The sequence below is a fragment of the Electrona antarctica genome (assembly GCF_951216825.1).
Source record: "Electrona antarctica genome assembly, chromosome: 16".
In the NCBI taxonomy this organism is placed as follows: domain Eukaryota; kingdom Metazoa; phylum Chordata; class Actinopteri; order Myctophiformes; family Myctophidae; genus Electrona; species Electrona antarctica.
Window position 1 is genome coordinate 34,597,012 of NC_136797.1, and position 25,640 is coordinate 34,622,651.

Genomic DNA, 25,640 nt, shown 5'->3' on the forward strand with positions numbered 1-25,640 from the left:
GCCAGCTTTTATTAGAGAAACAAGCCCAAAATAAGCCACTAGGCTGCATGGCAACACACACAGGGGATGCCCAAAATGAATAGTATAAAAATCAGTTGAACCACTTTAACCTATACATCTGTTATTTGAAAATGGCCTATCTACAAGCTTACAATGTGTCGGTCGCAAATTGCTGCATTGTAGATTTGCTAGATCTGCTAATCTAAACACAAATCTTGTATGGGGTCCCTTGTGCAAAATATTTTCAGATGGGGTCAACGGATAAATGCATACAATTTTGAGAGTCCTTGACATGAAAATGTTTGAGAGCCAATGGTTTAACAACATTAGAAAGGAAGCCCAAATAGTGCAGTGTCAGCACTTGGTTGGAGGTGGCCTCCTGGGTGTGTCGGTAGGGCTTGAAAGGGAGTGGAGCTTACCTAAACAGTTAAACTAACAATAGACTTAACACTATTACCATCAAAATGACTTATGCCGAGTGTGAGACTGTCTGTCTCACACTGTCTGTCTGAATTGGAAAGGGTTATTGCTGCACAAAGGGTTATTGCTGCACAAATGTTTGACCCTTTCACCTAAAGTCCTCCAAAATAGGCACACAGTGCATTTCTGATTTGGTGATTTTGATCATCAACACCATGATCGTCATGGTTCTCTGTCGGTTCTTCATCAATTTCGAGTTCTTCAGTGAATTGTTCACAGTGGTGGATTTCACAGAAGTTGTGAAGAACGCAACATGCTGAGATGATGGAGGGCATAAGTGAAACGTGTGCATCACATCTCTTAAGGAGACATCTCCATCTGCCTTTTAGGAGACCAAAGGCCCTTTCCACCGTCATCCTGGCTGAACTGAGGCGAAAGTTGAAGTTAGTTTGCTCAGGTGTTACACCCCTGCCCTCTGGGTAGGCCTTCATAAGCCACGGCAGTAGGGGGTAAGCAGCATCACCTAGAATGAACAGGGGGACATCCACTCCTTCAAACACCTCAGTCAATCCAGGTAACAATGTCCCATCTTGGCCACGATAATAAAGAGAGGAGTTGGCAAGAACTCGAGCATCATGGACTTTCCCAGGCCAGCCTACATTGATATCCCAAAATTTCATCTTGTGGTCCACCACAGCTTGTAAGATGAGAGAATAAAAGCCTTTACGGTTGTAGTAGTCTGCGGGGTCATGAAGTGGTGCCACTATGGGAATATGTGATCCATCTATTGCACCAACCACCTGTGGGAATCGACATTTATCACGGAAGCCCTGCACTATCACCCTAAATTCAGCAGCAGATGGTGTCTTGATGTACTCTGGTTTCATTACTTTGTTTATGGCTGTCACAACCTCCTGTGTAATGAAGCAAGCAGTAGAAAGCCCAACACCAAACAAGTTGGAGATTGTTCTTAACTCCAAATTGGTTGCCAACCTGTACAGACATAAAGCTACTCTGAGCTCCACAGGGACAGCACGTCTGAAATTTGTGTCCTGGCGTGTCAGACTGGGTCGTAGGATCTCACAGAGGTGCAAGAAGACGGCACGGTTCATCCGGAAGTTGAGCACCCATTTTTTGTCTGGCCAGTAGTCGCAGACGTTTTGCCACCAATGCCCGGGACGTTCATCGACCCACATGCTCCTGTAGAGAAACAGATTATTTCAGATTATTACTATTTAAATAATGGTAGAGATCTATAAATTACTTGATAATTCTCTTATTTTCTTCTCTTACTTATTACTTTGAAAAGAACAAATATAAAAGAACAATTAGATAATCAGTATCCAACAGTGGTGAAAGTAACACAGTAGCCTAACCATAGAATCGCTATTTTTATATAGGAATTTATTTAGGAATACCTTATTCCTTTTCCTATTTAAAGTTAATATACATTGAATAGGTAGTGTTTTTTCTAATTTTATAGTAACTCGGTGTTGTGTAATAGTGACAGTAAAGAGATACATCCTTATAGTTAACCTAACCTTCATCTGCTCATATTATTTTCCTCATCCATGCATCCCTGAAGGCCTGAACACATTCAATATGAGCAGCAATGCACAATAATGGCCCCTACACACTGTAGGAGTTTAAAAGTTGTCGGCGAGTCATCAGATCGTTATGTATTTCACACTACAGGAGTCTTTTTTTTAAATCGACTGTCATTGGCCCGGTTTCTCAAAGGACACTGCTTACACCATGGTGTAAGAAGCGGTGCTGTACATGCTCAGTTGCTCCTCTAGGCCGCACACAGAAGCCTTTTAAATGACCTTTCAAAAGCCTTTTAAATGACCAAAAAACTTGAACTTGAATACACACATACACACATACACACATACACACATACATACATACATACATACATACATACATACATACATACATACATACATACATACATACAGAATGGTAGACCTGAGGCCTACCATACCAGGCCTCAGGCCTGAGGCCTACCATACCAGGCCTCAGGCCTGAGCCCTACCATACCAGGCCTCAGGCCTGAGCCCTGGTATGGTTTGGTATGGTTTTTTGTTGACCAAAAGGGAGTGTTGGCAGAAACCTCAGCTTATAATGCCTGCCCTTTTAATATTCAAAAAAGCTATAAAGTAGGAAAATACAACAGAAAACAAACAAACAAAGAACAAACAAAAGCAAGACAAAACATAACAAAACAAAAAACAAGACAAAAACCAAAACAGACAAACAAAACGGAAAAGGACAAAAAATAAAATAAAACAACAATAACAATAACAATAATAATAATAATAACAATTAAAGTGGTGTTCACAGCAGGTTGTTTCAATGGTAAGAAACTATGGCCCGTTTACAAACTAGTGCCGGTGTACCCGGCAGCGAACATCTGGAGCATGAACACGCGCCACTGCTTTTCGTGTACCTGTCTGTGTTTACAACATTTTGTCAACGGGGGGCAGCAGCTAGAGCCATAGTCTAGCCTACTCCAGGCTAGAAAGGACTTTCTATGGGGTCCAACACTTAAGTGTGGTTCGGAGACCCCCTGGGATCCTTGATAGGTTTCGATGTGGTCCAACACTGGTTATCAAAGTGTGGTTCGGGGACCCCATGGGGTCCTTGATGCGTTTCGATGGGGTCCTTCACTGGTTATCAAAGTGTGGTTTGGGGACCCCCTGGGGTCCTTGATTGCTTTCCATGGGGTGCAACACTGTTTATCAAAGTGTGGTTTGGGGACCCCCTGGGGTCCTTGATGGGTTTTTGGACATTGTTTATTGCGTAATACCTCGCCATGGTAACGCATAATGGAAATATTTTGATAAGCACACCATTCCTGGCTGAGCCACACGTGTTTGCCTGCACACAGAAAAGGAATGGTGTACACGGCAGGCAGTGCTAATAGAAAACAATCCCACCCGTGTGAAGAGAAGCTCTTATCACGGACAAGTCTAATACAGCCATTAAAGCCTAGAAATGTTCATGTAAAACTATTGGCCGTGCACACAGTGGCTATTCCCAAGTGCGAGGAAATACAGGGCTGACAAGAGCCTAGTACAGCCTAGTACACCCTATTCTAGCCTATTCCAGCCTGATGTACATGGCTGTACTAGACTCTACTGGGCTTTAATAGAATGTTTTTGGCTCTAGTAGACTGTGCTAGGCTGTACTAGGGTCTATTAGGCTGTACGAGGCAGTAAAGTACTATAGCCTAGACATGTTCATGTAAAACTATTGGCCGTGCACACTAGCTCCTCTAAAAACTATTGCCCGTGTACACAGTGGTTATTTCAAGTGTGAGGAACTACAGGGCTGACAAGAGCCTAGTACAGCCTAGTACACCCTATTCTAGCCCAATCCAACCTAGTACAGCCATCTAAATACCCCTCTCTCCTAGTGGACCTCCTTGTCAGCCCTGTATTTCCTCGCACTTGGGAATAACCACTATGTACACGGGCAATAGTTTTTGACAGGAGTTAGTGTGCATGGCCAATAGTTTTACATGAACATTTCTAGGTATAGTACTTTACTGCCTCGTACAGCCTAATAGACCCTAGTACAGCCTAGCACAGTCTACTAGAGCCGAAAACAGCCTATTAAAGCCCAGTAGAGTCTAGTACAGCCATGTACACCCACGTCTAGCCTAGTCCAACCTAGTGGTAGAATAGACGAGGGGAGAGGGGTATTTAGATGGCTATACGAGGATATACTAGGCTGGATCAGGCTGGAAAGGGCTAGAATAGGGTGTACTAGGCTGTACTAGGCTCTTGTCAGCCCTGTAGTTCCTCACACTTGGGAATAGCCACTGTGTACACGGGCAATAGTTTTTACAGGAGTGTGTGTGCACGGCCAATAGTTTTACATGAACATTTCTAGGCTATAGTACTTTACTGCCTCGTACAGCCTAATATATCCTAGTACAGCCTAGCACAGTCTACTAGAGCCGAAAACAGCCTATTAGAGGCCAGTAGGGTCTGGTACAGCCATGAACACCCACGTCTAGCCTAGTCCAGCCTAGTGGGAGAATAGACTTGGAGAGAAGGGTATTTGTGGCTGTACTAGGCTATACTAGGTTGGATCAGGCTGGAAAAGGCTAGAATGGGGTGTACTAGGCTGTGCTAGACTCTAATAGCATCTATTAGGCTGTACTAGGCTCTTGTCAGCCCTGTAGTTCCTCACACTTGGGAATAGCCACTGTGTACACGGGCAATAGTTTTTACAGGAGTTTGTGTGCACGGCCAATAGTTTTACATGAACTATTCTAGGCTATAGTACTTTACTGCCTCGTACAGCCTAATAGAGCCTAGTACAGTCTGCTAGAGCCGGAAACAGCCTATTGGAGCCCAGTAGAGTCTAGTACAGCCTTGTACACCCACGTTTAGCTTAATCCAGCCTAGTGGGAGAATAGACTAGGAGGGGGGGTATTTAGATGGCTGTACTAGGCTATACTAGGCTAGATCAGGCTGGAATAGGCTAGAATAGGGTGTACTAGACTCTTGTCAGCCCTGCAGTTCCTCGCACTTGAAATAACCACTGTGTACACGGGCAATAGTTTTTACAGGAGTTTGTGTGCACGGCCAATAGTTTTACATGAACATTTCTAGGCTATAGTATTTTACTGCCTCGTACAGCCTAATAGACCCTAGTACAGCCTAGCACAGTTTACTAGAGCCGGAAACACCCTATTAGAGGCCAGTAGGGTCTGGTACAGCCATGTACACCCACGTCTAGCCTAGTCCAGCCTAGTGGGAGAATAGACTAGGAGGGGGGGTATTTAGATGGCTGTACTAGGCTATACTAGGCTGGATCAGGCTGGAATAGACTAGAATGGGGTGTACTAGGCTGTACTGGACTCTAATAGACTCTATTAAACTGTACTATAGGCTCTTGTGAGTCCTGAACATTCTCGCACTTGGGAATAACCACTGTGTACACAGGCAATAGTTTTTACATGAGTGTGTGCACGACCAATAGTTTTATAACAAAACACTTGATTTTGATAACAAAATATGCTGGACTAGGCTGAACTAGGCTGTACTAGGCTGCACTAGGCTGTACTAGGGTGGACTAGGCTGTACTAAGCTGGACTAGGCTGTACTAGGCTGCACTAGGCTGGACTAGGCTGCACTAGGCTGGACTAGGCTGTACGAGACATTACTGTACTATAGCCTATGTAAAATTATTGGCCGTGCACCCAAACTCATGTAAAAACTATGGCCTGTGTACACAGTGGTTCATCTCAAGCGTGAGGACCTACAGGGCTGACAAGAGCCTAGTACAGCCTAATGGAGCCTATTAGAGTCCAGTACAGCCTAGTAGACCCTATTCTAGCCTTTCCCAGCCAGATCCAGCCTAGTATAGCCATCTAACTGTGCGTGCGTGCGTGCGTGCGTGCGTGCGTGAGTGCGTGCGTGCGTGCGTGCGAGTAAAATATAGTCTAGTACAGGCTGTACTTGCCTACTGTACTTGCCTACTTGATGTTCCTATATCAGGCCTGAGGCCTGGTATAGGAACATCTATGCACAAAATGTCTATGTTCACAGGCTTCTGTGTGCGGCCTAGAGGAGCAACTGAGCATGTGCAACATGGTGTAAGAAGTGTTCTTTGAGAAACCGGGCCATTATATCTTTGTGACTTTGACAGCTCGCCTCTCTGTCTCTTTCTCAGGGCCATGCAGATAGCACTCAGGGGGCAGGAGCTCAAACCCCAGAAAGGAGCACATGTGTGGGCGTGCATAGCGCTCGCCGATTTTTGGGGGTGGTCTTTTTGTGGGGTCCGTCCCTTGTGCCATTTCATGTCATTGGACAGTAAAATAAGCAATTCTCATTAGTCTGAAACTAAAACTGACTGATGGCAGCCAGCACATTAAAAGTATAATTAATTATCATAGTGGAATTATCATTACTTGTCAAATGTCGTCTTGAAGGGCCAATGGCAGTTTATTGCCCCCCCACACAAGCCCTTTTTGCCCCCCACACACGCTCTTAATTATTGACCCCCACATCACCCCCCCCCCCCCCCCCCAACACACACACACACCCTTATGTGGACTTTTTTTTCCTTTTTTTAGGGAAAGGGCACTGAGGCAAAAGGGCAGGGGCTCGGGTCCCCCCTGCCCCCTCCCCCCCATCCCCTCTGCACGTGCCTGCTCTCTCTCTCTCTCTCTGCGTGCGCAGTTGCGCACACACACAGCGTATAGCCTACTTGATTCCGATGCAGTTTATCAACATTATTCAAGTGAAATGCATAACAGCAATATTGGGCTAATTATAGCTACCAATATGTACGACACACAGGGATTTACCGACGGAATAAACTGCCAGCTGATATTATATCCTCCTACCACAACGGGATATTTAGCTGGGTCAAAAACTCAAAACCGGATTGTCCGTCCTAAATGTGGATAGATGGCCACTCTAGTTTAGGGGGTTTGTTTGTGTTCTGATACATTATTCGGGGAAAGACGGGCTAGTTTATATTTTGCACTCATATGATAATATAATATATAGGCTACCTGCTGCTGGGTCTTCTGTGCAACAAGCACGATGACAACGTGTAGTAGGCATCCACAGCCATCGCCCAACGGCGCCTCCTCCTTGTATGTCTCCGATGAATTGCGTGCCGCAATAAGGACATATTATTCAAGCACCTGCTCCTCTGTTCGTCTGTTGCTCTTATTTGGTGTATAAAGTAGTTATTCAGAATTAATACAATGAATGCAAATGCAATACCAAGTTGTTGCTGTCGTTCCATATTGCAACTTGCTGTTCTTTTCTCTCTGTGCGACTGGTTGATTTCAGTATTTGTTATTTTTCCCTCGTAAAATGACCTTTTTTCTTTTTTTCACCATTTGGTTCGCTTAACATGTCACGTGGCATTTGTTTACATATTTGGTTCGCTTTACAAAGTCCAGTGTGAACACCAAACGAACCAAAATCAAAATGCAACAATTTGGTCCTTGGTCCTTGATCCGGACCTTCTAAGCGAACTTTAGGTGTGAAAGTGGCCTCAGACTCCATCCTGATTGGCTAAGATTGGCTTCCAAAGTTTGCAGGAGTGCTCAGTTTCAAACAAAATGCTGCAAATCATGAACACATCGTGTGATTTCCGTGCAATTGTGCACGCACATTCCCACTAGGCCGAGGAAGAAATGCCACATGAACATTTTCAACTCAGCCTCATGGTGGCGCTATAACTGGCCGAAAAGTGTTTTTACCTCTAACTGCATGGATCTGTGGATAACTTTGTATGCCAACTCCCTAGAGGCCAAGGAAAAACCTTTGCCTGGAATTTTTCACATCTGCTCTTTATAGCGCCACCAGGAGGCCGACATATGTAAAACACATTTTCTAATATTACTCCTTCAGATTTTATCCAAATTTCACGCAAATCAGTACACATGTTCTCCATAGTCATGTGATCAAGACGGGTTTGTTTGATTTCTCATAATCCACCCTCATTGGCTACGATTGGCTTCTAAACTTTTCAGGAGTAGCCCGCTTTGTACCCGTTTTGTACAAATCGCCACAACTACTCAACGCAGCGTCCGATTGCGGTGAAACTGTGCATGCATATTCCCACTAGGCTGAGGAAGAAATGCCACTTGACAGTTTTCGAATCAGCCTCATGGTGGCGCTACGACAGGCCAAGCCGCGTCACACACACACACACACACACACACACACACACACACACACACACACACACACACACACACACACACACACACACACACACACACACACACACACACGTTTATATATTACTCCTACACATTTTGCCAAACATCACACACACTGGTGGAGACCTGTGCCCGGAAGGGCACTTTTTCTAGTATTGTACTGTTTTGCTCTTTATTTTTGAACTGCCCGTGCATATTCATGTTCTCTAATGTGTCTTTATATTGTATGGTTTGCCCTTTGTCTTCTTTTGTACAGCACTTTGGTTGATTATACCTATCTCTAGCCTCAAACAGGTCCTAGATACAGCCCAGAAGAAGTCTGTTATGCGCTTTGTACATTATAACTGCTGTTGTGAAGTCTACAAGATCATGTCATTTTAGGGTAAGTGACTGAATAAAAAGTGTAAATATATAATAAAAGTGTAATAAATAGTAACCGGCGTGATTTATAATTCTGATTGCTTTCTTTTGAAGTAAGAATATTGGGTTGATGTTTGTTTGATAGTTGCTCCCCCATACTTCCACACAATAAATGATGTGCGCAATACAGTGAGTGACTTCTGGTCCAAAATTGGTCTCATCTTGTATAGTATTGCAATTGTTTTTGAGAGTTTGGTTCTTAAATTGTTTATGTGAGATTTCCAATTGAGTTTATTGTCAATTATAACACCTCGAAATTTAGTGTTCAGCACTTGTTCAATTTCAACATCGGCGAACTTGATTTTGATCCGTTTGTCTATTTTCCTGTTACCACATATATAGCAATAGAGACAGTTATATTAATATCAAACCAAGCTCCTTACTGTATCCAGGAGCCGGTCGAGGCTCCCCCCTGAGCAATACAGACTTGTGTCATCCGCGAATAGGACACAACTTAGATCATTTAATATGTGAATACATCACTGAAGATAATGCTGATCCAACACTTCACAGTTCACACACATCACTGTCCTTTGTTTCTGTGCAACCTCATGGCACTGCAGCTTCATTTACTACACATTCACTGTTAACATTCTTTCATACAAATACACTCTGACATTTCCTCCATTAAAAATACACTGAGAACCACATTTTGAAATGTTGTGACTTTGTCTACCTTTGCTCCCACAATTTCCTTCCTCCACTTTGCGACACGTGGCGCTAGGATGAGTGGGCCAAAGGCCCGCAAAATTGAGTTGAGTTGACACACACACCAACATTAATACAGGGAATAGTACTGAGTTATTACTTAATAAGTCATTGTAGGTACTGTATAACACGTGTTTTCAATAATTGTGCCGGAGCTCAGCTAAGGCCAAATACATACAGCTTTGACTGCACAATACAATTCTATGCCATGGATTGAGCTTAATGTCTTTGAAGTTTGGAGCCATGGCTGACCATGACTCAACTCACTACACCCCAGGGGGTTGTGTAAACGTTGAAACAGTGTACAATATTGTTGCTGTCGAGCAGAAACCTCTTAAACCTCTTTATATTCTAACTTTTTGTTTAGACGCCCTACTTGATCATACGACAGCGTCACACAAAAGTATCCAAAATAGCAGGTCTTGTAACTAAGCTTGTAACCTTGCGTCACCAGTTTGTGTCTCAATGGAAAAGATGGTGCCGTTTTGCCAATGGGTACCTAGATTGCTAAACTTGAAAAGTAACAGTTTTTTTTAACTTAACCCCAGTAAAACTATGCCTAACCAACCCTAAACTTATTTCTAACCTTATTCGGCAGAAAAAATGTATGGGCGAGCGTACCTGATACCACCAAGAGGTGCATGCATAGTCGAAGAAACCTTGTATGTACACCTTGATTTAGTGGAGAAGTATAAAATAATTGAAAATGGCAAATACTCCACAGTAAAGTAAAAGTACCTCATATACACTTACATAAATACAGTACTTGAGTAAATGTTCTTAGTTACTTTCCACCACTGGATATGTTAAACACTGCTGTAACACTGCTGTAGTGCCCCAATGTGTGTGGATTGGAGTAACTTGCAACTAAGTCCAGATGTTGTCCATCCACCATCCACTTATTAGGCAATTTTAATATAGGATACAGCCTGGATTCATCTGAATTTGAGGACTTTTTACATTAAACAAAATCTTTGCTAATGGAAAAGCTTCTGTGGGATTATAGGCTAGTTACTAGTTAGTATACTGTATTTAAATAAAACTCAATTTAAATTGAGTATGGATCACAATGCAGAAACAAGCCCCCTATAATTTAAAGTATCATATTCAACAATAAAATTGGGAATGCATCTGTCATTTTATCTTTTAGCTATATTGCAACAATATGTTTTTTCATAAAACTCTTAGGATTCAGAACAGTGGTTCTAATTTAAGGGGAAATACTAACTTGAACCCTATATCCCTATTCTGAGGGGAACATTAGCCAAAATAGCTGATCTACAAGCTCACAACGCCTTGCAGCTAGGCGTTTTGAGCTTGTAGATCAGCTATTTTTGGAGCAGAGGATTGGTGTAGAGGTAAACAAAAAAGTAAAATACATTTGACAATAGATTTAGTTTTCAATATTGTTGACCTCTTCTGCTACCATTATCATTTTTTCCCTTTTAGAATACACCATACAACCATTCATTCAAGAGAGTGGGGGAGACAGAAACTATAGGTTACAAAATATATTGTAGGGTACAATAGTAGTGTTTTATTTAATGTATTTATTTTTGTTGTCATTTGTCTTCCATTATTGACCTGTATCCTTCTTTTCCCATTTTGTACTTGCAGTTGTGGCTAGACAATTTGCAAACAGTATATTGGTACAGTACAGTCAATGGGGCATCTCAAGATTCAAGATTCAAGATTATTTTATTGCCATGTCAACAAGTTGATAGGAATTTGTCTCAGTGACATTCATTGCAGTAACGGGGGATGAGACAACAATTGAACTACACAGCTGCAGGCATTATTTCGGCCACCCTGTTTATATGTTGTTGTACCACCATTCTCGCAGGTAGCAGACCACACAGTGAACATCGTACGGGTCATCATTACAGTGCCATGTATCATGACGGGAATCGCAACTCCAATCTGAAATAAAACAAAAATAAATCAGTCTTAAGTAAAATATTTAACCGTGTTAATATATATATATATATATATATATATATATATATATATACACACACACACACACACACACACACACACACACACACACACCATACGTTTTCATAAAACTTTCATTTATGTTATTTAGAACAGTGGTTCTCAATAGCATAATGGCCTGGCCTACAAGCTCACAGTGCATCAGTTCATGCTGGATAGAGGACGTAGATAATATTTAATTTTAAATAGTGAGGTGAGGTCACATGCAAAAAGACTGGATACACAGGAAGATTAATTCACCTGATGTTGTTAGAGTTGTGGTCACCGTCAAGAGTTTCATCACCACACTCCGCAATTCTGTAATGACACATTAAACGAAACATTTACAATAATATAACACTATTATATTTATAAATAGTCACATGTCAAAAAAGTCTCGCTACACATAGGCCTAGTCTAGAACAGAACAGAAGCATCTATTAAAGTTTATGTGAGATTAATTCAACTTTATTGTTCTGCAGGTCCAACACTTTGTCATTAAATCATGTAATCAGTGACGTTGTAACTGTAATCAGTTTAAAAAAAAAACAGTTTTGGACCTAGCCTAAGATGTATGGGGCTCCTCCTGTCTACATGTCGAAGTGTCCTTGGGCAAGACACTGCTCCCGATGTGCTGGTTGGTACCTTGCATGGCTTCCGCCGCCATCGGTGTATGAATGTGTAAATGTAATGCACAATCTATGTAAAGCGCCTTGGATAAAGGCGCTATATAAATGCACCATTTACCATTTATGTATTTTATCGATTCTGACACGATAAAATACATCTACGAGAGTCAGAGTCTATCTTAGGCTAGTATAGGCCTATAGTTTACTTTCCACCCCAACAGAGATCATAGTGAATATAACAGGTTGAGGTCAATCATCGAAAATTCAAACAATTGGATTGACATTCATTATCTTCTCAGTGAAAACATATATTAAAGTTTATGTTACCTTCAACTTCGTTACGCAATTTCTGAAATGAAACGTGCTCCGGCTCCTCGGAGTACTCGCTCTCCTGAGCCGCTGTCCTAGACAAACACAATAGCACCACCAGGTGGAGCAGCAGAGTAACAGCAGCCTTCATCCTAAACTGTCACACTTGCTCCTGAGGTCGATGAGTAAATGTAGCAGACAGGTCAGGATGGTTCAGCCTTTATAGCTCAGCTCAGCACAAGGTCATGAATGTTTAATGTTGTACACAACTTCTATCAGTGTTTGTGGGAAAACCCATGTGCGTCCGTCCGTCCTCCAACTGGCTACAGTAATGTTCTGAAAAAACTATACCACGTAATCCATGGCTCTTCAACAGGGGGTCCGGGACCCCATAGGGCATAATAGGGGGTCCTGTTTGAAAGTACACAGTTTAAATAATTTATTTTTTTTAAATTTAATTTATTACTAATTTCATCATTGGGTCCTATTGTTTAGTCTTACAATGCCACTGGTCATGATATTTGCATATAAAGGCAGAAATTCACACAACTTCAAAATCTCTGGACTCTGAAAAATGTTAACAATGTTTTACCTTTAGGTATTCCTCACAAAAAAGTAAGTAAAATGCCTGTAATATTTTTTGTGATCATTAAAATGTCTAGAACAAGTACATTTATTATTGTGAAAGATATCCCCCAAATGTAAATTATTAATTTATTATGATTTATTATTATAAATGTGAATAAAATTTGCATAAAACATTCTTTATATATGTATATTTTCCTCTGCAAAGTACTAGTAGTACAAAGTAAGGTCGAAATCTCTTTTTGCAAGTAGAAATATATCCGGCGCTTGCCGGGTTAATTAATTACAACGTAATAACAGCAAAGATAATGTATAAGTAAACAAACAAACAAACAAACAAACAAACAAGATTTAATTCACAACACTGCTGATATGAAGCCATACAATCCATAATTACATAGGCTAAAGCAGCACTACAGTATGTAACTTGTCTCTTCTAGCCCGGATTTGAACAGTTTCCTGAGCTGAAAATCTTACCATTAAGTTGAGTGTCTGCCTGCTTGCTCAGGGGATCAATTGAATCTTGACCTTCAGGTCATAATTTGTGTCAGATCCTGTGTCTAGGTGAGACATATGACCTTTGACTTTGACACAATCTAAATGTCTCTGTGACATTGTATTTTAGGGGGAAAGATTGTGTCGTGGATGAAAATTTTATTTACAGGGGTGCCCTGAGCCAAAAATGTTGCGACTGGTTTAGAGAATTAAGAAGCCCTCATGTGATCCACATTTGGGGCAGATATAGGACGCTGCATTCATGATGCCATTCCTTTGCTAAACGGGCCCTTGACACAATGTTTAGAAGCCAACTATAGCTAACCAGAATGGAATATTAATTATAAAACATCTGACTGATGCATCTTGATCACATGATTCTAGACATTTTAAAATAGTTCAAGTAGCCGATTTACATTGACACATTGTGAGCTTGTAGATTAGCTATTTTAAAATGCTTTTCAAAATAGAGAAAAATGGAAAATAAGTTTAGGGATAAGGGGCAAGATATAGCCCTAAATGTGTGCGCGTGTTGGCCTTGTGTGGCCCCTGGCTGTCACCATGACCATGATGTTTAGACTCAGTTACAGGATCAGTCTATTCATAAGGTCAGAGTACAGTTTGATCATGTGGTCAGTGATAGTCGACTATACACTGTGTGAACTTGAGACAGTGGGTCGCCAATATGCAGTGGTGGAAAGTAACTAAGTACATTTACTGTACTTAGATATAATTTTGAGGTATTTGTACTTTACTTGAGCATTTACAATTTACAATACTTCTACTCCACTACATCTCAGAGGCAAATATTGTACTTTTACTCCACAATTATTTGAAAACTTTAGTTACTAGTTACTTTGTAGATTCTGATTATTATTACAAAACATACACTTCAGCCCTATATACATTTCGGCCATTTGAAAATATAGCCGATCAATAAGCTCACAATGCGTCGCGATGCGATACATTGTGAGCTTGTATATATGCTATTTTCAAAAGATTTTTTTATACATTTGAAAACTTGAAACCGAACATTGTGCACAATGAGTACTTTTACTTTTGGTACTTTAAGTACATTTTGATACCAATACTTTTGTACTTTTACTAAGTTTTATTTTATTTTTAGTATTTCTATATTGCAGTATTGATACTTTTACTTAAGTAAAACAATTAAGTACTTTTTCCACCGACAGACACGCACACCATGCACGTGTGTGTAGGGCACCGCACATTCCCGAGAGGGGATCAAAATGATACAAGCCAGTCATCAATAACCATAGTAGGCTAATAATCATAAATGAGTTGATAAATAATCGTTGATGAGTTATTTGAAATATAAGATCATGAAGAAGTAGTAGTGTATCACATGGGTCTTCAACAGGGGGTCCAGGACAGGGCGGCTGCCAAGTTTTTGTGTGAAAGGAACTTTTTCTTTTGCCCCCTATATGTGGGGAACATTTGCTGTGTTCTGGGCTTGTAGATCGGCTATTTTCGGCAAAGAGCTTTGGAGTATAGAGGCAAGAGAGATCAGATCAAGTACAGAGCCAAAGGTCAAGTTTACAAAGTGTGAGAGGTTAAAGGACCACTTCACCACTTTTCAACTTCTCTTCCTATAATTGGTCCTAACTAATGTTCATGATAAAATACCAATTTTTTTTTCTACTCAGTCTGTGTCTCATAGGAAGGCTGTGGGCAGTTCAGAAACCCGTCCACCAGTGACATCATCGATGGTGAATCCAAGCTAATAGAAACGGCAGGCTTTCTTTTCCTGAAAAGTTGCAATGCAAAAGTTGAAGCCATCGTTCTCACGATAATACAAATCTAAATATATTTAAAACAAATCTTGTTTAAAAAAAAATCTGCCTAATGATGATATCACTGGTGGACGGGTGTCCGAACTGCCCAAAGCCCTCCTATGACACACAGACTGAGTAGGACAAAATGGTGGTGTTTTATCATGAACATTAGTGAGGGCCAATTATATGAAGAGATGTTGAAAAGTGGTGAAGTGGTCCTTTAAGTGTTTAAATGTCTGAAAATACCCATTTTAATAGAATACAATGTGTGAACAAACAAACAGACAAACGTTAATTTGATGATAGTGTCAAACAAGTCTATGAATCTATCTATGAAATCTATGAAGATGTTCAATCTGCAACATACTTTTATACAATATGTAGTGGGGTTCCCTGCTTCATCTCTCTCAGCCAATGGGACCTGGTGGTGTATAACTCCCAAGAGGCACCATTAGACTGCCAGCTACAGTAGGTACTGTATAAGACCTTGCTCAAAATATTGCATGAATTATCAGCATCATGTATTGTAGACATCATGTAGTAGGAGCGTGCATTCCCTGGGCTCTCCTCTCCGGTCTTATGATTATTGTGTGTGTTATCTTATTATTATAAGATTATATAGGAGTGACATTTATCTGCTTGACCTGCAGTAAACACACATATTGAATCCCTCTCATCTGCATACAGTAAGCACTACTGATACAACTAGACTCCATGGCCATCCAACACTTGTTGTGCCACCTGACATCTGTGCACAATGATACGAGATGCATGTTGTGTTCCCAATTTCTATTTTTAAAGCATGTTTTTCAGGCACTTATCTGAGAGAGATGAAGCAGGGACCTCCACAACATTGAATACAATTGTGTTGCAAATTTTTCATTTCATAGATGGCTTTATAAATGTGTTTGACAGCACTGTCATCAGTGTCGTAAACATTTATGATTTGTGTTTATTTTAAACATGATCTGTTCTATTAATATGTTGGATTCATGTTAATGTGTATTTTCAGACATTTAGCCACTTAATCCATCCATACTTAGCAAACTTGACCTTGGCTTTAGCTCTGTATCTTTTCCTTCTACCCCAAACCTCTTTGCCGAAAATAGGGTTACCCATGCTCTAATGAAATGTAAAATAGGGTTACCCATGCTCTAATGAAATGTAAAATAGGGTTACCCATGCTCTAATGAAATGTAAAATATTACAGAATTCATTTAAAATAGGGTTACCCATGCTCTAATGAAATGTAAAATAGGGTTACCCATGCTCTAAGGAAATGTAAAATATTACAGAATTCATTTAAAATAGGGTTACCCATGCTCTAATGAAATGTAAAATAGGGTTACCCATGCTCTAATGAAATGTAAAATAGGGTTACCCATGCTCTAATGAAATGTCAAATATTACAGAATTCATTTCCAGGCTGGAGTCAGATCTCAGAATGTACTGTACACCACTGCTGCTGCTGCTGTACAGGTCAATGCCATCGCATTAGAGAATATTCTGTAACAAAAGAGCGACAGGGAAAATGTAAACCACATAGGCCTATTTGCATTTCAACCTCTTCTGACGAACCAAGGTGTGAATGAAAAGAAAAGAAGAAAAAACAAACAAAAAACAGAACTAATACAAACGGTTCCAAAAACAAGTATTGCTTTTATGGCAGATTGTATTTTCTTTTAATTCACCTTTTGTCCAGAGTGTAATTATGGAAACAAAAAACAGTAAAATAATCTCTGTTGAGTGCTGAGTTTAGGACAGACATGATGGTATTAGAGGGATTATTATGGAGCAGTCACAAACAGACAAGGCGTTCCTCTCAAGGTTTTCCACTGCAACTCAGGCCGTGTTTTGTCAGTTTAGCGTCGACTCTTGTCTGCCTGCTTGCTCAGGGGATCAATTGAATCTTGACCTTCAGGTCATAATTTGTGTCAGATCCTGTGTCTAGGTGAGACATATGACCTTTGACTTTGACACAATCTAAATGTCTCTGTGACATTGTATTTTAGGGGAAAAGATTGTGTCGTGGATGAAAATGTTATTTACAGGGGTGCCCTGAGCCAAAAATGTTGCGACTGGTTTAGAGAATTAAGAAGCCCTCATGTGATCCACATTTGGGGCAGATATAGGACGCTGCATTCATGATGCCATTCCTTTGCTAAACGGGCCCCTGACACAATGTTTAGAAGCCAACTATAGCTAACCAGAATGGAATATTAATTATAAAATCCAAGCTAATAGAAACGGCAGGCTTTCTTTTCCTGAAAAGTTGCAATGCAAAAGTTGAAGCCATCGTTCTCACGATAATACAAATCTAAATATATTTAAAACAAATCTTGTTAAATCTGCCTAATGATGATGTCACTGGTGGACGGGTGTCCGAACTGCCCAAAGCCCTCCTATGAGACACAGACTGAGTAGGACAAAATGGTGGTGTTTTATCATGAACATTAGTGAGGGCCAATTATATGAAGAGATGTTGAAAAGTGGTGAAGTGGTCCTTTAAGTGTTTAAATGTCTGAAAATACCCATTTTAATAGAATACAATGTGTGAACAAATAAACAGACAAACGTTAATTTGATGATAGTGTTGTCAAACAAGTCTATGAATCTATCTATGAAATCTATGAAGATGTTCAATCTGCAACATACTTTTATACAATATGTAGTGGGGTTCCCTGCTTCATCTCTCTCAGCCAATGGGACCTGGTGGTGTATAACTCCCAAGAGGCACCATTAGACCGCCAGCTACAGTAGGTACTGTATAAGACCTTGCTCAAAATATTGCATGAATTATCAGCGTCATGTATTGTAGACATCATGTAGTAGGAGCTCGCATTCCCTGGGCTCTCCTCTCCGGTCTTATGATTATTGTGTGTGTTATCTTATTATTATAAGATTATATAGGAGTGACATTTATCTGCTTGACCTGCAGTAAACACACATATTGAATCCCTCTCATCTGCATACAGTAAGCACTACTGATACAACTAGACTCCATGGCCATCCAACACTTGTTGTGCCACCTGACATCTGTGCACAATGATACGAGATGCATGTTGTGTTCCCAATTTCTATTTTTAAAGCATGTTTTTCAGGCACTTATCTGAGAGAGGTTCAAGGTTCAAGGTTCAAGTTTATTTAGTGTCCCCGAAGGGCAAATTGGGTTGCAGCATAGACGTACATTAAACAATGAGACAAGTACACATAAACAACAGTTCACATAGCAGATCATACCAAAGTACAAAGGTGCACATAACCAATAAAGTGCAGGCGTTAAAGTGCTATGCCATAGTCATAAAAGTGCGAGTGCATAGGCATTTAGGCACGAGACAAATAAAGTAAGTAAAAGTATGAAGGTAAGTACGTAAAAGTGCTTATCATAAGTTATCTCCTAGATCTACCCACAGCAGCATTTAGTGTGCAGATAGAGACAGGGACAAAGGAATGTTTGTGCCTGTTTTTTGAGTGGTGTAAACCACTCCTACAACTGGCTTTTGTGTGCAGAAAAAAATGAGCATGGTTGCTATGTTCAAAATAATTTCTGACGTAATTAAATCACACCCGGGTGAACTGGATGACCGTAGCAACCGTGGTTATTTTCTCTGCACAAAAAAAGCCAGTTGTGAAATCACATCCGGGTGTGATTTCATTACGTCAGATCAGAGCTGATCAGGCTATATAATACCTTATTACGTCAGACCACAGCTGATCATGCTATATAAAACCTTACACCACTCAGTTCACACGGGTGTGATTTTTGTGGCACAAGGGGCTCGCAAGCGAAGGCCGGATGGGAGAAGGATGTACTCTCCATGTAGAGGGTGAGCAGCATCAGATCGGATACACAGGGCTTTGTTAAGCACCTGTTTCTTAAAGATCTGATCTAGGCTGTTCATTTGTGAACCGATTATTTTAGAGGCAACTTTTACAATTTTCCCTAGGGAGTTCTTGTCTCTGATGCAGAGATTACCATACCAACAGATAATCGAGAAAGAAATGACGGACTCGATGTAGGCACTGTAGAACAGTTTCATCAGAGTCTTGTCGACATTGAACTTAGCCAATTTCCTTAGACAGTACAGGCGTTGTTGACCTTTTTTATACATTCCATCAGTATTTAGGTCAAATTTCAGCTTGTCGTCAATAGTTTGCCCGTGACAGTTCTCATCATTATCAAGCAGGCTGACGATGACCGAGTCGTCAGCGTACTTAATGATGAATCTATTGTGGAAATGGCTAACACAATCGTTGGTATAAAGAATGTAAAGAAAGGCAGATAAAACACAACCCTGGGGCGAGCCGGTAGAAGATGTCAGGAAGCTAGACAGTATCTCGTTAACCCTTACACGTTGAGATCTGTTAGTTAAGAAGTCAAGAATCCAGCCCGCCAGACAAGGATCTATACCAAATGAGTTAACCAGTTTATCAACCAAGACATGGGGCTGTATGGTATTGAATGTTGAGGAAAAATCAATAAAGAGCAGCCTGGCATGGGTTTTACTACCTTCAAGGTGTTTGTGCAAGAGGTTAAGTAAGGTGGCAAGTGCATCTTGAACACCCCTTCCAGCCCTATACGCAGACTGGAGGGGGTCCAGTAGGCGCTCAGTTTTTGCCACGAGCTCGGACTTGATTAGTTTTTCAAATTGTTTCATGATCAAGGAAGTTAGAGCAACAGGTCTGAAGTCATTGAGCGTTTGGGGCTTATTGCTCTTGGCCACCGGAACTATAGTGGACTGTTTCCAGAGGGATGGCACCTTCTGCTGGAAAAGAGATAGATTAAATATATAATAAAAGATAGGGCCTAGTTGTTCAGCGCAGGTCTTTATCAGGTGACCCCCAATATTGTCTGGGCCGGGACTTTTCCCAGGCCTACAGCCTTTAAAGGATAGAGAGATGAAGCAGGGACCTCCACAACATTGAATAAAATTGTGTTGCAAATTTTTCATTTCATAGATGGCTTTATAAATGTGTTTGACAGCACTGTCATCAGTGTCGTAAACATTTATGATTTGTGTTTATTTTAAACATGATCTGTTCTATTAATATGTTGGATTCATGTTAATGTGTATTTTCAGACATTTAGCCACTTAATCCATCCATACTTAGCAAACTTGACCTTGGCTTTAGCTCTGTATCTTTTCCTTCTACCCCAAACCTCTTTGCCGAAAATAGGGTTACCCATGCTCTAATGAAATGTAAAATAGGGTTACCCATGCTCTAATGAAATGTAAAATAGGGTTACCCATGCTCTAATGAAATGTAAAATAGGGTTACCCATGCTCTAATGAAATGTAAAATATTACAGAATTCATTTAAAATAGGGTTACCCATGCTCTAATGAAATGTAAAATAGGGTTACCCATGCTCTAATGAAATGTAAAATATTACAGAATTCATTTAAAATAGGGTTACCCATGCTCTAATGAAATGTAAAATAGGGTTACCCATGCTCTAATGAAATGTAAAATAGGGTTACCCATGCTCTAATGAAATGTCAAATATTACAGAATTCATTTCCAGGCTGGAGTCAGATCTCAGAATGTACTGTACACCACTGCTGCTGCTGCTGTACAGGTCAATGCCATCGCATTAGAGAATATTCTGTAACAAAAGAGCGACAGGGAAAATGTAAACCACATAGGCCTATTTGCATTTCAACCTCTTCTGACGAACCAAGGTGTGAATGAAAAGAAAAGAAGAAAAAACAAACAAAAAACAGAACTAATACAAACGGTTCCAAAAACAAGTATTGCTTTTATGGCAGATTGTATTTTCTTTTAATTCACCTTTTGTCCAGAGTGTAATTAGGGAAACAAAAAACAGTAAAATAATCTCTGTTGAGTGCTGAGTTTAGGACAGACATGATGGTATTAGAGGGATTATTATGGAGCAGTCACAAACAGACAAGGCGTTCCTCTCAAGGTTTTCCACTGCAACTCAGGCCGTGTTTTGTCAGTTTAGCGTCGACTCTTCTTCCGTTTGAGAACACATTATTCCCCGTCGGTTGACGTTGTTGACGAGACACTTGCCTTACGAGTATAAAACAGCCTTTTAGGCCCGTAGAACGGCCATTTTAGGCCAGTGATCCTCGACCCTTTTCATTTCCCGAACCCCCAGATTGATATGTGTTAGACCGTGAACACCCTTTTGATACCAAAATGTATCTCTGGGACCCCCAAACTACACTGTATTGTAAACCCCTCAGGCTTCATTGTCTCCACCAGGCCGAAGGCATGGGGAGAGAGTATGTTTTGCACTCCGTCCGTCCGTCCGTGTGTCCGTGTGTCCGTCCGTCCGTCCGTGTGTGTGTCCGTCCGTCTGTGAACAGCTAATCTCCGGCACCGTTAACCCGGTCGATGTCAAATTTTGCACACACACTCCCTGGATGCCAACGATGAACCTCTGCCCCAGAATTTCCAGAACGGCCTGTTATAGCGCCACCAGGAGGCCGCTTTGTGCAAAACAAGTTTTTGGACAGTACACCTACAGATTTTGTCCAAACATCACGCAAATTGGTACACAGTCTCTCTAGAGCCATTCAACGAAACGGGTCTTTCAGATTTCTCAGACTCCATCCTGATTGGCTAAGATTGGCTTCTAAAGTTAGCAGGAGTGCTCAGTTTCAAACAAAATGCTGCAAATCATGGACACATCGTGTGATTTCCGTGAAATTGTGCACGCACATTCCCACTAGGCCGAGGAAGAAATGCCACATGAACATTTTCAACTCAGCCTCATGGTGGCGCTATAACTTGCCGAAAAGTGTTTTTACCTCTAACTGCACAGATCTGTGGATAACTTTGTATGCCAACTCCCTAGAGGCCAAGGAAAAACCTTTGGCTGGAATTTTTCACATCTGCTCTTTATAGCGCCACCAGGAGGCCGACATATGTAAAACACATTTTCTAATATTACTCCTTCAGATTTTATCCAAATTTCACGCAAATCGGTACACATGCTCTCCATAGTCATGTGATCAAGACACGTTTGTTTGATTTCTCATAATCCACCTTCATTGCCTACGATTGGCTTCTAAACCTTTCAGGAGTAGCCCGCTTTGTACCCGTTTTGTACAAATTGCCACAATTACTCAACGCAGTGTCCGATTGCGGTGAAACTGTGCATGCATATTCCCACTAGGCTGAGGAAGAAATGCCACTTGACAGTTCAAGTCAAATCAGCCTCATGGTGGCGCTACAACAGGCCAAGCCGCGTCACACACACACACACACACACACACACACACACACACACACACACACACACACACACACACACACACACACACACACACACACACACACACACACACACACACACAACATCCTCCTGGTGGAGACCTGTGCCCAGAAGGGCACTTTTTCTAGTTTAAATGTAAAGTCGGCTATGCATGACTATTATATTTTCCAAAACCTAGAGCTAATCATTTTGGGCATATAAACAATACGTTGAGGGATAAATGTAGGTCTGTTAATGATGCAATTGTACCATGTTGGCTCTATGCCCAAGTCATGTATAGGCCTACTGTACTACTAGACTTGACTTTTTTTATTATTGTTTATTTATTTCCGTGTCCTGCACACAATCTGCCCAACCCTCATGGATTTATAAGACACTTTTTCACAATTGCATTTACAGCATGTTTACATTACATTACAACTAAGATTTATACAGAGTACTCTGTCTTCTTTCCCAAGCTTGACAAATAAAATCTGTTTTCTGCATATAATGTCACAATATGAAGCAGAGATCAGTTCTCTCAAAATACAAACCCTGTTGGAGTGATTCATTCATTGACGTTTTGATATGTGTACTGTACATATAGGCCCATCTGTCAAAATGATCAAGAGCACATACAGTACATTTTGGAACCTCTCACTAATGAAAGCCAGCGGCTATGATTCCAACTGTCAGTGACAGTGGTAATATGCATATTAGCTTAGTGGTTCCCACAGTGGGGTTCGGGGACCCCCAAGGGGCCCTTGAGTGTTCCAGGGTGTCCCCAGCTAAATAATAATTAGGAACCAAATGGATTCAGTGTACAAATGGAACCAAATGGACCCATTTGTACACCGAGTTAAGTTAACCTCATGAGCTCTGGAAGCTGCTAAACAATCAACTAGGCTACGGTCAGAAACTAAAAACCAGGTTTTCAAACATAAACATCAAATCGGACAACACTCTCATCACTGACAACCTTGATGTGGCCAACTACTTTAATATCTTCTTTACAAACATAGCAACAACTCTGGTTAACAAACTGCCCTCCCACTCTGGGCTCTTTGGTGTAGAGCACATTACAACCTTCTACAGAAACCTAGGTGTTTGTAAAGACGATTTTAAACTAGTTATGGTAACAACTGATGAGGTAATTAAGAAACTGAGTGCCCTCCAACCCCACAAGGCCACAGGCCATGACAATATTCCCTCCAAATTTCTCAGAGACTCAGCCATCTCTATAGCTCCAATCATCACCCACATAGTAAACCTCTCCATCAAACAGGGACAGGTCCCCCAATATTTCAAACTGGCCAAAGTAACCCCCTTGCACAAGAAAGGGAGTAAATTAGACCCCGGCAACTACCGCCCTATTTCTATTCTTAGCTCCATCTCGAAAGTGATGGAAAAAATAGTCTATGAACAGGTTGAAAAGTATCTTGCCACTAATAAATTAAGGTACGAGTTCCAATCTGGCTTCAGAACGTCCCACTCCACTGACACATGCCTTCTCTATTTGAGCGACCACATCAAACATGAGGTGGATGCTGGCAAATACTGCGGCATGGTCATGCTGGACCTCCAAAAGGCTTTTGACACCGTGAACCACTCCATACTGGTTAACAAGCTAAAGGCAATTGGTTTCGATAGCACATCAGTGAGCTGGATGCAATCCTACCTGGAGGGGAGAGAACAGATGGTGGAGGTGAATGGAATACTGTCCCCCCCCCTCCCAGTGAGCTGTGGCGTTCCACAAGGGAGCATACTAGGACCTTTACTGTTCCTAATATATGTTAACGACATGACTTGAGCTTGTGACTGCAACTTGTTCCTGTTCGCAGATGACTCGGCACTGCTAGTCTCGGACAGGAACAAACTGCAGGTTGAAAAGGCCCTCAGCTCTGAACTCGGTAGAATCTGCACCTGGCTCGCTGATAACAAACTATCTTTACACCTGGGAAAAACTGAATCCATTCTCTTTGGCTCTAATAGTAATCTCAGCAAGGCAAATGGCTTCTTGGTTAGAGTGGGTGACAATGTTATCACACGTAAAGATGAAATTACCTACCTAGGTTCCATCCTGGAGGCTAATCTTTCCGGTGATAAAATGGCCACCAACGTAATCAAAAAGGTCAACCATAGAACAAGATTCCTTTACAGGATCTCCTCACTGGTCGACAAAAACACCTTGAAGACCTTAACAGGAGCCCTTGTACAAGGCTTCTTTGACTATGCATGCACCTCCTGGTACCACAGCACCTCAAAGGCCCTTAAAACTAGGCTCCAGACCTCCCAAAACAAACTGGTCAGGCTCCTACTTGGCCTCACCCCCCGAACCCACCTCACCCCTGCCCACTTTGACAGACTGGCATGGCTTAGGGTCGGCGACAGAGTACAGCATCTTGCAATGGGTCTGGTCCACAAGATTCGATACTCCACCAAGATACCCATGTACCTGTGTAGATACTTCCTTAATGTTAACGAAGTCCACACCCACAACACCAGAGGGAGTGCAACGAATCATGTTCAACCCAGATTCGGCACAAACAAGGGACTAAATTATTTTCGCTCCTATGCCACCAAAATGTGGAACGCCCTACCAACAGTCATTAAGACATGCGAATCCCTTGACTCCTTCAAAACCGCTCTCAAAGGGCACCTACGGATGGCTGCAATTCGAAACTGGCCCCCGTAAAATCTGAATCCCCCCCCACCGCCCCCCCTTTTTCCCCCTCACTGTATATGTTTCTTTTCCCTTTTTACCTCCATTATGATGAATTCCTGTACTGTTCTTTGTCTATATAGAAGTGTCTATTTGTACGTCTCTAAATGTTTTGATGAATTGAACATGGTGGACCCTGTTGTAAACAAGTGTAATGCTTAATTGGGTCGTCCACTCACAGTTAACAGCCTTTGTATTGAGTTTGTGCTTGAAATGTACTGTAATTCTGCAAACTGTTAATACAATTTTCAATCAATCAATCAATCAAAGCCTCGGAGTCGGAGCACCTGCTGCGCCTGCGCCCCGCTTGATTTACTGCTGTTTGTGATGTGTCTTTTCCTCAGGGTTCTGTGGATATTTTACTAAGTTGCTTTTGGAATGAATATGGAGATCCAGGCAGGCACATAATCCTTATTTCCGTTTATTGGTCAGCAATCAGTTACAGACAGGTTACAGATATCATCGTTCCATCATATTGAGGCCTGCATCTCATGCAGGGCCCCCCTTGTCTCTCTCTCTCTCTGTCTCTCTCTGTATCTCACTCACACTCTTCTACTGATCCCCTACCTGTCTTATACAGTCTTAACATGTGGGTGTCACCCTGTTCCTGCGTGTGTGTGTGTGTGTGTGTGTGTGTGTGTTGTTGACCC

At 41.3% G+C, this 25,640-nt stretch overlaps 1 protein-coding gene and 1 long non-coding RNA gene across 2 annotated transcripts; both read right to left on the reverse strand.

The window, feature by feature from the left end:
* Positions 1-66: 66 nt before the first annotated feature.
* LOC306940027 (uncharacterized protein) lies at positions 67-7,119 on the reverse strand. The gene is made up of 2 exons (XM_079524932.1): positions 6,959-7,119; positions 67-1,620 (listed from the first exon to the last, which is right to left on the reverse strand). The coding sequence occupies exons 1-2, from the start codon at positions 7,078-7,080 to the stop codon at positions 573-575; spliced, it is 1,170 nt and encodes a 389-aa protein (XP_079381058.1). The 5' UTR covers positions 7,081-7,119; the 3' UTR covers positions 67-572.
* A 3,667-nt stretch (positions 7,120-10,786) lies between these two features.
* LOC306940031 lies at positions 10,787-12,365 on the reverse strand. Its single transcript, XR_013791963.1, has 3 exons — positions 12,187-12,365; positions 11,492-11,548; positions 10,787-11,173 (listed from the first exon to the last, which is right to left on the reverse strand). It is a non-coding gene; the product is annotated as an uncharacterized lncRNA (long non-coding RNA).
* Positions 12,366-25,640: the final 13,275 nt, after the last annotated feature.

Excerpts from the sequence above, each read along its gene's own strand:
- LOC306940027 (XM_079524932.1), bottom strand. The coding sequence starts at position 7,080 with ATGTCCTTATTGCGGCACGCAATTCATCGGAGACATACAAGGAGGAGG. Across the intron at positions 1,621-6,958 it reads CACAGAAGACCCAGCAGCAG|GAGCATGTGGGTCGATGAAC; the intron begins GTAGCCTATATA and ends GTTTCTCTACAG.